Source organism: Enoplosus armatus, chromosome 6, assembly GCF_043641665.1.
Source record: "Enoplosus armatus isolate fEnoArm2 chromosome 6, fEnoArm2.hap1, whole genome shotgun sequence".
Taxonomy (NCBI): domain Eukaryota; kingdom Metazoa; phylum Chordata; class Actinopteri; order Centrarchiformes; family Enoplosidae; genus Enoplosus; species Enoplosus armatus.
In genome coordinates, this window is record NC_092185.1 from 3,982,527 (window position 1) to 3,997,678 (window position 15,152).

Genomic DNA, 15,152 nt, shown 5'->3' on the forward strand with positions numbered 1-15,152 from the left:
TATATATATATATGTCACATTTTTAGCAGAGCTACTGTATCTGCATGACTCTAGTTACAATCTGGTACAACTGTTGACAGGATTCCCATCAAAGCTGGTTAAAGACATTCCTGGTCCACAGGGGATGAATCCTAATTATTTTGGTGATGCTGACTTTCCTGTAGGACCTCCAGGAGTCCATCACACGACACCTCACACGACTGAACTTCTGTCGGTCTCCTCAGCACCTTTTTTATTGATTAATGCTAGCAAGTGCCACATGCTAACCAGTATGGGATTGATGTTGACAGACAGTCAGAGGCCGTCAAAAGACAAGGAGGAGAATGTTTATCTCATCATAACTATTATACTTTCTGTAGACAATTTAACCAACCATATCCAGATACTTCAGTCGTGATAGTCAGAAAAGAACATATTGACCTTCTGCAGAAATAAAGAGGACATATGAGCTGTGGTGAGAGACATGTTGGCAAGGAACCCCCAAGTTCTTGCCTGTAACTGTTGTTACATGTTTATTTGTGTTGCACTGTGCTTAAAAAAGTAAAGGAGGAAAAATAGAAAAATGTTTGGATGACATGGAGGACTGGGAGACAAGTGCAACAAGGACAATAAAGTCCACAGAGGGAGCTGGAGGGGAGCTGAGCTGTGGCTCTGCACCGAAAAATAAAACACAAAATGTGTAAAATAATTCTCACTCACGGCACATAACACTTTTTACTGATGCACGCTCTTTTCTGCCTCTTTTTCTAATCATTATTTCTTCTGCAACGTGATGCCAAAGGGCCACATTCCATTCCTAAAGGTCTGCTTGTGTATTTGTCTTGACGAGAAGGATGAGCAGCGACAGGATCAGAAGGCAAACACTCACAACACACCAACTGGTCCAGACTGTGAAGACTGGACTCCGGTTCAGTTGTGACGCCCGAACATAAATATCATCGGCCCAACACTTGTAATGTAATGTGTGCCTCCGCCTGAACTTGCAGTGTATTTGTTGGTCAAAGAGACTGCAATGGAGTTTCCACTGACATGAAGCACAGCCCTGACAATTTAGTGGAAATTCAAATTGAATTGTCTTTCACTCCCAACTCAAACAACATCCACAAATAGAAACCCTCCTCCTCCTCCTCCTCCTCCTCGGTGTCTTACCCTCTTCTGGCGGCTCTCGGCGGCAGCCAGCTGGGCTGACATGCGTTCCTGCATCTTCCTGCAGTGGGCCATGACGGCCTCCAGGACAGAGATGGGGCTGGAGCCCAGGGGCCGCCGCTCCTTGTCTCCTCCAGGGACCCCACACTCAAAGTCCCTCTGAAGTGCCAGGAAGGGGTCTGTCAGACTGTAGTGACCGTATCGCTCTTGGAGGAATACCTCCTTCCTCTGAGCCTAAAGACAAAAGAAAAAGGGTAGAACATATTATTTAACTTGTTTATTATGTGGATCAAAAGCATTGATTTTGACTCTATTCAGACAACATTTGGATCAATTCTTCATCATAAATCACTCCATTTCAGGACGTCGTCATCACATCTGCCAATGAAAGTTTCTGTGTGATATACTGCAGCGTGCAACAGCCTTGCATCAACAACCAGTGCTAAGTAAGATTTTAAGAATTTTAACAGCAGACGCAGAATATTTTATGAACTTCCTCAAATGATTGCATTCTTGTGAAATACATCGAATCTTCATCTTTTCAAATGAGACAAATTAAGAGGGAAAAATCTCTCTTTAGCTGAACTGCTCACAACTAATCACGACACACAACTTGTGATGAGGAATGACAAAGAGACATTACTGTCATTACTAAGCAACAGTAAAGTTAAAGTTAGGAAAAAAACATCCACAACACTGAGCTGATCTGCGTCATCAGGACTGCGTGGCCGTGATTTGATCAGCAAACAACCCACCGTCGTCAGATTCAAACGTTGCTTCATTCTGATTGGTGCACTGAAATACGTGACATCCCCTTTATCCAACTTAACCTCGCCAACTTACAACCAGAGAGAAGAGCACAGGCCGACGCCTCATGTAAAGCAACCAAGGCTATTTTAACTTTGCCAGAGATGTGCGTTCATGCAGGGCCTCATCGCTCGTAGTAAGAAGGTATTTAAGAAATGTGTTTTCACGGCCTTTAAGGAGCCAAAAACACTGGCAACCACTGAACTAGACCCAAGGTAGACTTGAACCAACAAATATGTGGGACAGAAAACGAGTCAGAATACATTTCAGTCCGTGCTCCCCAGCTTCAGCTCAAGATCTCTGCAGGCTGTCATTCATAGTAAACAGCTGCTGCGAGTGCTGACATCAAACAACAGATAATTACAGAGCAGGCACATATTTATGGTTATAATGAGGCTTTAACGGTGCTGCATCTCTACTTGAAGTCCAAGCAGCATCAGCACCCAGACCCTGCCCCGCCCTCATCCCCGGGCCTCAACTCCCTCCCCTGCCCTGTGGTTCAGGAGGAAGTCCGGTCCATCGGGCCATGCTGTGGACCCTGAACCCCCCCCCCCCCACCCCTGACCACTATGAGCCCGACTGCCTGACTCCACAACCACTCAGCACAGCAGCAGACACGGCTGCTCTCGGGTTACACAGACAGATGGAGATGGGAGGTGGAGTCCTCTGAGCTGGTCAGAGGGACGTGTTGAACTGGGTATCACAGCCAGACCAGGTATCACGGTCTTCACACTAGGCCTCAACTGAGCACCTGTCAAATGCTAAAAATAAATTGCCTTTTGTGGATAATTTAATAAGAGATTCTGCAGCCTCTGATGTTTATCGCTCATCTTCTAGCTTTGACCTCCGAGAGAATGTAAACAGAATGATGTTCAATGAATGGAATAAGCGTTAATATTTATTTTCCTCATGGCTTTGCCTGTTTTTATTCATTTACAGGGCTGAACACTGCACACCCTGAACCACTACGGTATCAAACAGGCAGCGAAGTGACTGTGATATAAGCTTGCCTTACACAAAGCAGCGGCATCATAACTCGTTTAAACGTTCTCCTCCTGTTCCTCAGATGATTGAATGCTGACATTCGGGTGAAAGTTTACAGCGTTCCCGTGTGGCGACACACAGCAGGTGTGACACCACCAAAATAAAAACGTGGCAGATGTACGTAGACAGATGAAAGAAGACAAAAACAGACCGTGTGGGTTGAATGAGCGAGTCTAACCTTAAAACACTGGATTTACTCTCGTCTAGAACAGGTTCATGTAGTTTGTATTTTTAAATTATGCTCCGTTTTATTTATTCACTACCCAACTATTTACTATGTACAATCAAATAAAAGTCTCTTCTTTTACCTTCTAGTTTTTCTTTCATTTTAGAATCGAGCTATCTGCACTTAAAATGGGTTAGGGTTTGTTTTAAGATCCATATAACTTGTAACCTTGGCAACAACACTTTCTGGGGTCCATACTAAATAAATATATAATCAACATGGATTACACTAACATACAGTTACAGTAAAGTATTTTTTTCTAGATAAAAGTTGTTAAAGTTGTAGTTATTTTGGCCTGCTGTTGGAAGGTACTCCAAAAAGTTATATAAGATACCAATAACATTCACTTCCATTCTCTCTATTCCACTCTCCGACGTCCCAGCCGGGTTTCTAGAAAGGTGCTCGCCCTGAACAGCCGGAGGGATCATTTCATCAGATCCTCTGGATTAGTAAATGGGATGAAGCTGCTGTAAAGTCCAGTGTTATCCAAACTGCTGCTCCAAGCAGAAGCTGGCACCGTTTGGCCCTGAGCACAGTTCAGAAACATTAGCCTCGCCAAACCTGCTCTTAATCATTCTGACCACAACCAGATGACCACTCGCAGTAATCCAACGGTCAAATAATACCCGACCAAAACCCACTTGGCTGCAGTACAGAAGCTGCACAGAGACCAAACCCTCTGACCATAAGTGGTGGTGAGAGAGTCATGACTCTCTGAAACATCCCCAAAGTTATTCACACAAACAGAAATGAGAGGGTGATAAGGATCATTCCTTTTGCAGAAACATACTGTGATAAATCAGGAAATACTTCACATAGGCTTAAAATGGAAATGAAAAACAAAAAAAAAACACATCAGATCTGGTTGAAATCTATAAAATCTTTCAGTCAAGTCTCTTGTCAAAGCCAAACACGTGTTTGATCTTTAAGCAGCTTTCCTCTTTCACAGTGTCAACTGGATGAAACAGTTTCAGGAGATTTTCTTTACTAGAGTCATGATTCATATCTATCGGCAGCAGAAGGTCGGTGAGGGAGGAATATTTAATAACTGGGCGAGAGACATTTAAATGAAACGTGGAGGCGAGAAAAAGACAAAGAGAGAGAAAGTGTGAGAGACAGCAGAGACAAAGAGGAACGAACCACAGGAGGGTGTGTTGAGAGATGCTTTGCCAAAGAAGGAGATGGAGTTTGGAGAGTCAAACAACACACAGAAAGAGCACAGAGGATTGATGCTGATGGCTGAGAGTGAGCAGGCCAACATAAACACACCCCAGAGGAAAGGTGTGCTGTGTGTGTCTATCTCTAATAAACGCACACACCTTTCCCCGTGGCGTGTTTATGTTGGCCTCGTCTCACAGCTTTAGAAACATCTGAAACTAAAGTAAATCAGCGGTTGTTACCTGCACCAATTACAAATTTGCTGCCTCGAGAACTCAACTAGTCAACCACAACTAACCGACAGATCGCTGCATCAATGAATCATTTGGTCTGTAAAATATGAAGAATAGAGAAAAGTGCCTAAATAGCGTAAATTGATGTCTTCAAAATAACTTGTTTTGTCCGATCAACAGTTCAAAACCCCCAAATGTGCTGATTTACTACCATGAAAAACAGCAAATCCTCACAACTGAGAAGCAGGAATATTTGGTCTTTTTGACAGGAAAAAATATTATTAAACAATTATTCAATTACTCTAAACTCAACAGATAGATGCCTCGTCTATGAAGCTGAAACACCCAGAAGGCACCATCCGATCCATCTGAAGGGAATCCTCTCCAGAGTAAATAATCGGGGGCGACGCGAGGCCATCTTTAAACTGCCCTCCTCCTCCCACGATCCTCCTGTAAATATTTACACAGGACCAGAGACCATTACAGCTCTCAGTCAGCCGGCTGCTGCTCCTCACTTCCACACTAGGATCTTCACTTATCAGATTGAAGGTTTTTGGTTGTTTATGAGTATTCCTGGGTGAATATTCATAGAGGAGAAAAAAAATCCTACAGGCCTCAACTCGTCATCCTGGTTTGATCTTGCTTTTTTCTTCATTTCACCATCATCATTTCATATTTTCCAGCTTCTTTCTACTCTCGGATTATTAATCAGTTGTGCCAAATAAACTCATCTGGAAGACTCATGAAGAAGCAAGTTATCGAGGAGCATCGAATGCTTCTTCCCTGTCTTCAGAAACTTTCTGTCTCTTACACATCTTTGTTTATATTTCAAAATAAGAGTGGTCTAATACACCAGAAATTACATTTTATTTTCATGTTAAACGACTTTAATTGCAAAATACTCATTGTGCTCGTCATGTCACCTTAATGCAATACATACATACATTAGCAACCCAGACTTTAACCGATATTATTGTCAGTGACATCAAAACAAACTCTAGTCCTTCACTGCTATTAAAACCATCCCTTTCAGATATATGTACGAGTAACCTTTCCTCTCATTCAGCGAGGCATTGTTTCTCTTCCTGTTTGGAGCTGTGGAAAGATTTGTCAATATTTCCTGGTTGTGAGGGTCAGGGTCATAGGTCACCCTATTACCGCGTCCGGGTTAGAGCTAAATCCTTTGAGATCTCATCAGCTGTCAAACGCTAAGCTTCCCTGAGGCTCTATTGATCCCATAGATCCATTGGTTGTCATTAGAGGAAAGCTACAGTGTACAGTAGCTCGACCAGTAAAGCTTTTGTACGGTGATACTGATGTTTATCGACATTTTGTTCTTTATATGGTCATATTTTAGTTGCAACCCTTTTGAAAAGTCTTATTCACATGTACGTAGCATCAAAAACAAAAGGGACCATAGAATCCAAAAAACACTGACAATCAAGATCCAATTACTAGCTTTTCCTGGAGATTCTCACAGTCTTCATCAGTGAATGGAGTTTGCTCAGTTGTCATGGAGATAGTTAGATGTTTCCATGACAACTCTGGAAAAAGCTACACAAATTGACCTTAGAGTTCATAAAAATTCAGGAATTTGAAGAATGACTAAGGCCAAAAACCTTGTGTTAATAAAGTGAGTACAAATGACTGACAGTACTTCTTATTGCAGTTTTTCTTTCAGGGCAGTAAAACCTCTGGAACGACTTTTAAGGAAAAGACACATGTTGGCGTGATGCTTCAAAAACACCCTTCTCCCTTCAATGCTAACACTCAATGTAACAGAACAGCAATGTAATCACATTCATTCACATGTGTTTTGGATGAGCACATCTGGACTACAGCATCTTGACAACTCGATCCGTCTGATATAAGCTACGAGGGTCATATGACACGACGTAGAGGCGTGCGGTGTGCCCTTTAAACTGTGCATAAACTCACAAAATGACACTGTTTTAGGAACAGCTGCACTTCAAGGTAGGATAGCGCCTCACCTGCACAATAATAACTAAATCAAAGCCAACACCAAGATACTATACATTACTTTCTCTGGCTCAGATATGTCTGAGGTTGAGGCAGGTAAGATTTGAAAGTGAGGGGATTTAAGTTCAACAGGTTTCAGCCAACAGAGGCCTCCAGAAATCACAGTAAATAAGCTTTAAATAAGATGTTTGCCTACTGTATATACAAGGGGAGCAACAGTAATACTATAGTAATACTATAGTATTTACAAGTGCAGCAGTGGTGCAGGGCGCTGAGTGAGACCTCAGTATTATTAGCATCAACCTTTACAGGCATGCTGCATTCAGTGGGTGAGAGGGTTCAGGGAACACAGCCAGAAAAAGAGAGTTTGTCTTAGCAGAGAAACAAAGATGGATCGCTGCAGGAGGAGATGGAAGAATGTGGAAGACAGACGAGAGAGGTGGAGAAATGACAAACGCTGCAAGGAAGGACAGTAGCAATAAATAAAATCACATAGAAAAGAGAGAGAGGGGGAGAGGCGGAGGGAGCGGCGAAGCAGAAAAAAGCCAAGCAACTGGGGCACAGACAGGCGCTCAGCAGAAAGACGAAGAGGGCAGTCCAAACTTTACATGGCGGAGAAAAGAGCAGCATGTATTCAAGTGTCTCATTTCCCCCCCCATTCATGACTGCGTGAATGTCAAGTCAGCTGCCAAACCAGCTCTGATGCAAAGAAATCATCGGGTCAAACAGAGGAGCTGTTCATGTCTGGGAAAAATACACAAGCAAACATTAGATTGCAAGACAAGGATGTGCTGGAGGGCGCTTGATTCAAGTGTGTGACACTCGAGATGCTGCGCCGTTCAGTGTCCAACAGCAGAGGGTTTGAGACAGAGATGAAGACTCTGGGAAAACCTCAAAACAAGGCACAGTAAAAAAGGCAGAGGGAGAAAGACTCTCTGTTCACAACCGGCTGGCTTTGCTTAAAATAATTAAAGCCTGAATAATTAAGAAATTGGATGAGAGGAAGAAACGTCTGCTTAATGTTGTATTAAAAACTGTCCCTCAGCTCTGTGCGTCTCTCTGCCAGCAGCCAGTTGTTCCATCACAGCAGCGTTTTATTCACCGAGTGTAAGAAATGTGGTGACATTTGTTATGAATGTCATTAAAGCTCACATGGTGATGTGTATGTAGACAACTTATCATCCAGGTCATGGTATATCTAGAGGCAATCCAGGGACCCATCGGCTGTTGTCTGAAGACAATTTAGCATCTGGGGGCAGCGGCTAACGTTTCGGGGCTTCTGATGTAACCAGCAGCCAAGACTTCTTTTCACTGCACGTTTACATATGTGTATTTAAGTACTCGCACTGAGTAGCTACATGGTTCCATTTTAAGACACTTTGGCTTTAAAACTATTCAAATTTGCGCCGAAACAACTACAAAAAAATCAATAGATATCAAGACCCCGATGACAATGTTAGAAAATATTGTTGCTGCTAACTAATGTAATAACAAGCAGGTGCAGGCAGCAATGAAACCGCCTCCCATGCAGACAGCACCGCACATTATGTTGGAAATGTATGGAATCAGCAAAGAGCCTCGAGGAGCACAGCCACTAAAACCAAAAGTGTTTTTTCGTAAGTGGTGCCGGTTTCCTGCCGCGGGGGCTTTTAATCAACACTTCCTGTCAGTCGCTGCGCTGTCGGTTACGCCCGCCCGCCTCGGCTCGCCGGGAGGACGGTCGCATCAATATATCGACCTTTCCCTCTGCGGGTTCTTGTTTCAGCCACGCGGGGTCGGGTCACTGTGACGAGGTTGTCGACTGCGTCCTGTTCAGTCCACCCTCCACCTTCAAGCAGAGGCAGCTCTCACATTTGTCACTTCTCGTGATGTGTTGTGACTGACGTAGTGTGTGACAGCGGGGCTCAGCGCCTCGCTCGAGGCCACCTGGCATTTGAACATTCGCTCGAGTGCTATTATTCAGTTCATTCTGCTTTTGCTTGTTACTCGGGGTGTTCTTTCCATGTGTTTTCAACTCTTTGACTCAGTTACTGTGACTACAGAGTACAAATACACTGACTCCAACATATTAAGAATACAGATATTGTGTGAGAGAGAGAATAACGTAACATTTTGGCAATTTCGTTTGAATCAAAGTGGGCGATATGGTTGAAATCACTATGTCAATGAAATATTAATATACATATAAAAACAATTAACTGTGTTCCACTTTTAAGTATTCAGTCAAACCAAATGTGTCAAACTAAAATGTAAATAATTTTAATTTCTTTAATTTTATTTAAACAAAAGATGTTTGTAGAATAATTTCATCCGCTCATATCATCAAAGTATGATTTCACTGGAAACACTGAGTTATTGCCACTGCTATTGATTAAAATAATGAGACCAATACTTGATTAAAAAGAAACAGTTTGGTTTGAGAGGACAGTACTGTCTCTGGAACAGGGACGTTTTGGGGGACAGCATCTACGTCCAGAAACCTACAAAATGGACATTCCTTTGTTCAAAATTTCCTCAACTTCCTGAGTTAATAAAGAGGTTTCGTGAGTTTCTGGAAAATTTCTTGCAGTTGAAAATCCCCAGAAGAGAAAGTGGATAATCTGCTTAGTGTCATATACAGGAGAACGTTCAGTGAACTCTTTAATTTTGTGCTGAATTTGCAGACTTCCACTTTGCCTTGAGCTTTCTTTCACGTACTCACAAACACAAATCCGTGCCATCACGACCCAAAAGACTTTTCAGGGTACAAATGTGAGAAATTACACCTCAAAGCATCGACGACTCTGCAGCTTCTCTGCATGAAAACCGACCTGATTTATCTTCCACTCCTGGGGGGGCCTCCTCATCGACTCCAATCTCGATTTGGTTTTTTGGGTCAGCGAGGCGTCGAGCTGACAAACGGCATCGAGATGGAGCGAATAAGGAGTCCGGATTGGCTGAGGATGCGGGGGGGGTGATCTTTTTGGATCGATTTCTGGTCTCTGGAGATATGGAGGCCTCTAAACCATTGGAGGACACTCTCTCAGTCTATGTGTATGCGTTAGCAGGGGGTGGATAGCCCCTCTGGATGCACTGACCCTGGGGATGTTGGCAGCGATCCTGAAGCCCATCTGTCATTCACACACGTGCACACACGCCAGTTAACCCATCTTCGCTTTAACGCGCATCCTCCCAAATTATCAGTCAATGAACTGTGATCTGGCAGCGACATTTAAACCCAATAAATTGTGGAACATTAAACAAACTTCAGACACTGAGGATTGACAAGGTGTCACCTACAGCTCATATGGTAACAAGCTGAAGCTAAAGGTCATCAGCTAGAACAGAAGTCACGCAGACAAACCTCCAGACAAAGAGTTTTTATATGGTGGTGACACTAAACACCACCGTCTTAGTCCAAGGTGGGGATGCTCGTTTGGTCCAACCAACAGTTCAAGTATTATTAAGTCTTTTGAACTTCCTTGTTGTTAAAAAGTACAATACAAATAATTTAAGAAAAATAGTGTCAATATCGATAACAAAATTAGAAACTTCAATATTCAGTCAAATTAAATTGGTTCCCAAAATTTATTTAACTTCCAACCAATCAAATCAAAGAGTTGGGGGCAGGGACGACGCAGTTTCTAACCAATAACACGGCAGTTTTTAGGAACAGACCACCCACTTCTCAAAAAAGGCACCGCAGGTTTGGTTGAGTTAGCTAAAGAACATCATGCTATTGCTTTGATTTCAACAGTCGGATAGTTGGACAGGAGAGAGGAACGCTCCTTCAGAGGACACGTTGCCTCAAGTCCAGAACTAAGTTTGACTAAGATCAACTGAAGCATCACCATCTAACAAAGGACGCAGCGCTTACATCACCAGCTATTAGACCAATCCCCTAGAACAGGGGCTTTCCAGGTCTGGCAGTCCCCCCTTCTGTCAGTTAGCTGTGATCTACAACTTGAATGCCCTTTTTTTTTTGCCTATATTTGTTTACAATTTGGCAAATTGGCACCATTAAAAGAATGCTGAATTAGCAGTCCCTGTTTGCAGTGTACCCATGGATGCAGAGACAACTATCACTGGATTTATTCGCGAAGGACATCGGAGATGGGCAGCGTAAGTCACACTGAATCTAAAAATATGTGCATCATGTCTGTGTGTTGAGGCCTGACTGAGCTGTGACTCCGAGGAGGAGTACGCATTTTGACACAAATTGCGGGAACCAGGCGTTAAGAGTTTTAAAGTATCTGCATCGTCTCCCTGAGCTGTCACAGCTTCTGCTGCAGCTCCAACTGCAAGAACTAAGTTGTAGTTGTTTTGCCTCGCGTCTCTCTGTCCATCCTCAGAGGTCGAAACCCTCTGGCCTGGAATGAGCAGCAAGGCTTTTACTTGCATGCTCCAGTATTTTAGCATATTCATAAACTGGATTTACAGATGTTCTTACAGATTTATTTAATATGGAAAAGTTGAAAACGTGTTGTTCAACATTGAGTTCCTGCATGATAACAGCTGTAGGTAATACGTAGGTGCAAAGCACTTTGAGAGGCGTCCTTCCACATCAGTCAGCATGCAGAGTGATGATGGTCGGTGGTTACGGTAACACTGAATCAGATTTCTATCCCAGCAGTGAGTGAGAGTGAGCATCTGACGCTCGGCCTGCAATCACGAGGGATTTCACTTTGCTGGAGGGATCAATATGAGCAGAGGGATTTGATTTGACAAAGAGAAACAGATAACGGGGCGTGAGCTGCAGCACGGATGGGGGAGGCGGAGGAGGTACAGTATAAATTAGATTGAGAAGTAGAAGTTCAGAGGGGAAAAAGATGGAGGCACACAGGTAGAAAAAGGCTGGGAAAGACTGTCAGACTGCAGGAGATGGATGAATCAAGGGGGGGGGGTGAGAGGGAAAGATGAGCAGAACAGACGATTACTGCCTCCTCTGCCAGGCTGCGTTCACTCACAGCTACGAACCCCTCAGAGTTACGAAACATGTTGACGGTTCAAAGTGTCGCTGAGCTCGAACGGCATCATCTTTTTATCACCTAAAGCTCGTCCAAAACTGAGATCGTGTTTCATTTCATCTTGTGGGAGAGACGGCAGTCTAGACGCTTCAAGGTGGGAACTCCTGGCTGGAGAAAGTGTGAAACTACCTCACTCCACTATAGAGCCGCAACTAACATTTATTCTTTTCTTGATTCATGAGTTGATTATATTTTCTTAGTCACTTTGAGTCAGAAAAACCAACGGCACAATGTGACGTCTTCACATGGTGGTTTTGACGACCAACAGCCCAAAACCTGAAAGATATTTGAGATTTGAGAAGCTGTAACAAGTGAATATGTGGCATTTTACAACTTATACAACTTATCTATTCATTGATTGAGAGCTAAAAATCAACTGATATTACACTCCACCAGTTACTACCACTGATATGCCCTTGAGGAAGGGCCTTTCTCCCCCATTAATAGGTTGAGGTTGAACTGGGCATATATCCAAAAGTTGTATATATGTTCATACAGACTGCCTGTATGACACCTAGTGCACTATATTAACTTTCTGCCACTGAATCCGAAAAGTGAGAAAATAGAAATGGATTGTTGGTGTGTGCTGCTGCACAACAACGACGGAGGTTTGAGCCTGCAGCTCCATCCATTTGCATCATACTAAAACAGTGGAGCTGCTTATTGTCTTACTGATTTGCTACGTACTTGAAATCATCCCCAGTCACTACAAATCAAAGCCTCCTTCACCTGCTTCACAATAAAAGTGAATAATCCTCTCTTTGCTTCAAGGCTTTTACTGTGAAATAGGATGTGAAACTGCAGGATGTTCTTGAGTATTAACTCTGCAAAAAAAACAATATTCTGCTACTCTCCTAAAGAAGACTGAAGACTAAAAACTAACCCTACCCCTATCCTGGACTTTGATTCAACAGGATGGAAAAACTCTGATCCACCACATTCGCTACAAGGATATTATCCAATGTGCTGTATTGACACACAAACACAGCATGCTCCTCCATGGCAGCAGAAAAGTGGTATTGATCGACCCCCAACAATGAGCGTGTCATCTTTTGGGAAACTGATGTGTGTACAGCAGACGCTCAGGTGCTCAGATGTAGCACTCAGTGTTGTTTTCTACAACTGGCTAGCTTAAGAAATTCAGCTTCAAGACACAAATACAAAGTTTTAGCTGGAAAATGTAAATGTTCTTGTACAGAAGTCCTGGGAGCGGAGCCAAACTTTGGACTGAAAAACACAAGGCGGTGTACTAAAGATTGATTTTCCTTCATACTTGCGGTCGTACTGTACAAACTGAAACCTCAGCGCCTGCTTGTGGCGTCACGTCTGCAAACTATTTAACTTAAAAAAATCCATCAGTCATTTATCTCTCTGCCTCTGTGGTTGGTTGTGGGGAGGGGGGGGGGGGCTGGACGCTGTGTTGCCCCCCCCCCCCCCCGGGGTGTCGATGCTGTCAGCAGAGGCACACAGCTGACATCGCTCTGACATCAGTGAGGAACCAGACCATTCTTATATAACCAAGCCAACAACAGCACAGGAATGTTTAGCTCCTGGTGTCTCCAGCTGTAATTCAGCTTTGGAGGCCAACAAAGAGCAAGAGATGTGTTTTTACAATTACTTCATCGCAGGTGCAAAGACACTTTGACACACTTTGTTTTCTCTTTTCAGGCTACTGCACTTGAAGCAGAATAAAGATGGCAGTTCCTGATAGTTTCACAGGGAAAATCATTTTGTCAGAAAGTTGCTGCACTGTAGCTTCACCTGTGATATCAAATAAAAAAGTGTTTTATTTCTAAGCAAAGAAGGAGGAGTCACTTAAAACGTGTGACAATAAGACCCTAAAATTGCCTCAAAGTGAGAGGCAGCCACGTCTCCTCAAGTGGGAGGACGTTAGAGCGGAAACGATTAGCTGATTAATCGAATAGCTGATAGATAGAAAATGAACTGTGAACCATTTAGGTGACAAATTAAGCAGAAAAGACAAACATTGTCTGGTTCTCGCTTCTCAAATGTGAGGAGTTGCTGTTTTCTATCATTGTAAACCAAATAACTGGGTTTTGGACGTTTTTTTCCACCATTTTCTGACATTTCACAAACAAAAACATTACCTGATTAATCGAGAAAATCATCTACGGATTAACTGATAATGAAAATAATCATTAGTTGCAGCCCTAATCAACTTGTTCCAGCCTTTCATTGGAGTGAAAATATTCAGACTCAAGACATCATATTTTTTTACGGCTACACTCACTCCATGAAATAGAAATATTATTGATTTCTTTTTTTTCCTTTTTCGTCTTTTAGACACATTTCCCCCAAATTCAGGCTGACGTGTCTGATATCTTTGGAAACTTTCAGATCTCCGCTAGAATTCAAAATAGCTTCTGTGGGTTTGAACAATGTTTGGCTGAAAAGTTTCACTTTGTGACGACTGATCCACCCGAAGGTCGGAGAGGTTTTAAGGAGTTTATCAAGAACGGGGTCATTTGAAAGATGTGGAACTCTAAATCTAAAAAAAGAAAATGAGGATCCTTTTGAAAGTGAGACTCCGCCGCTGCATCTCCTCAACCTGGAAGATAAACACACACACACTCACGCGCCTTTACTGTGTACGTGTTACTACGCAGACTAGAGGCTGAAGGAGGCCTAACGTGGTGATATTTTTACCCAGAATCCCATGCGGTGGCAGCTTTATCCACTCATGTTTAATGAGCTCAGCTGACAACCTCAATGAAAGTTTGATGAAGCCCCAGATACTGTATGCCGACACACACACACAAGAAAACACAACACAATACAAAGACACACAGGGGACAGAAAATACACACACATACTGTAAACACATACTGTCACAGCTTGCGGCGGCAGTTATCTGCTGTGTGAAAAAGTAATTTACGATCTAACGATAAGTAATCCTCATGTGAATGAGCGCAGAGAGCCACTTTATACCGTCATGTGACTTTTCATCTGTCGCTCTCCTGCGCAGTCACCAATGAAAATCACGATTCAGCGTTCCCAGGACCTCCTAACCCTCCCATCCTAAATCTCTCCCTCACTCACACAATGCAACACTCACAATATAGCGAGCAACCACAATAAACCCGACGGTTTTGGGTTCCTGTGAGACGCTGGATATCAGCCAGTCGCCCACTGACAAAGATGGAGGTTTCTGCTTCACCACAGCTGAAGAAGAATTTAAAACCTGCAATGAAATTTGATTTAAGAACATCTATTTAATGGTTGCAGTCTTTAAACGGCTCCAGCCTTAAGCAAATCTAATCTGTCTGTTTTTCAAGGAAAGCTTTAGTGTCCCATGATGGTCTGAATGCCGTTTCTGGGGCTTTTCCACCCTGAAGTGAATTTAGACTCGAGCGAAACACAGACTAACTGTCTACTAGCATGGGCGCCATCGTTAGCTTGATTAACTGAATTCTGCTAACGTTTCATATTTAAAATAATAGCTGAATGAGATGAGAAGATTGATACCAACCTTGTCCTTAAGGTTGCTAAGCTAAAGCCTTTTAGCTTAGCTTAGCTTAGTCTAGTAAGACT

The 15,152-nt window shown here is 42.9% G+C and overlaps 1 protein-coding gene across 1 annotated transcript in view; it reads right to left on the reverse strand.

The window, feature by feature from the left end:
* cttnbp2 (cortactin binding protein 2) overlaps window positions 1–15,152 on the reverse strand; it is a 78,696-nt gene that overhangs the window by 36,792 nt on the left and 26,752 nt on the right. The window contains exon 3 of the mRNA XM_070907494.1: window positions 1,150–1,380. Within this exon, the coding sequence (XP_070763595.1) occupies window positions 1,150–1,380 (231 nt within the window). The remainder of the gene's footprint in view (window positions 1–1,149; window positions 1,381–15,152) is intronic.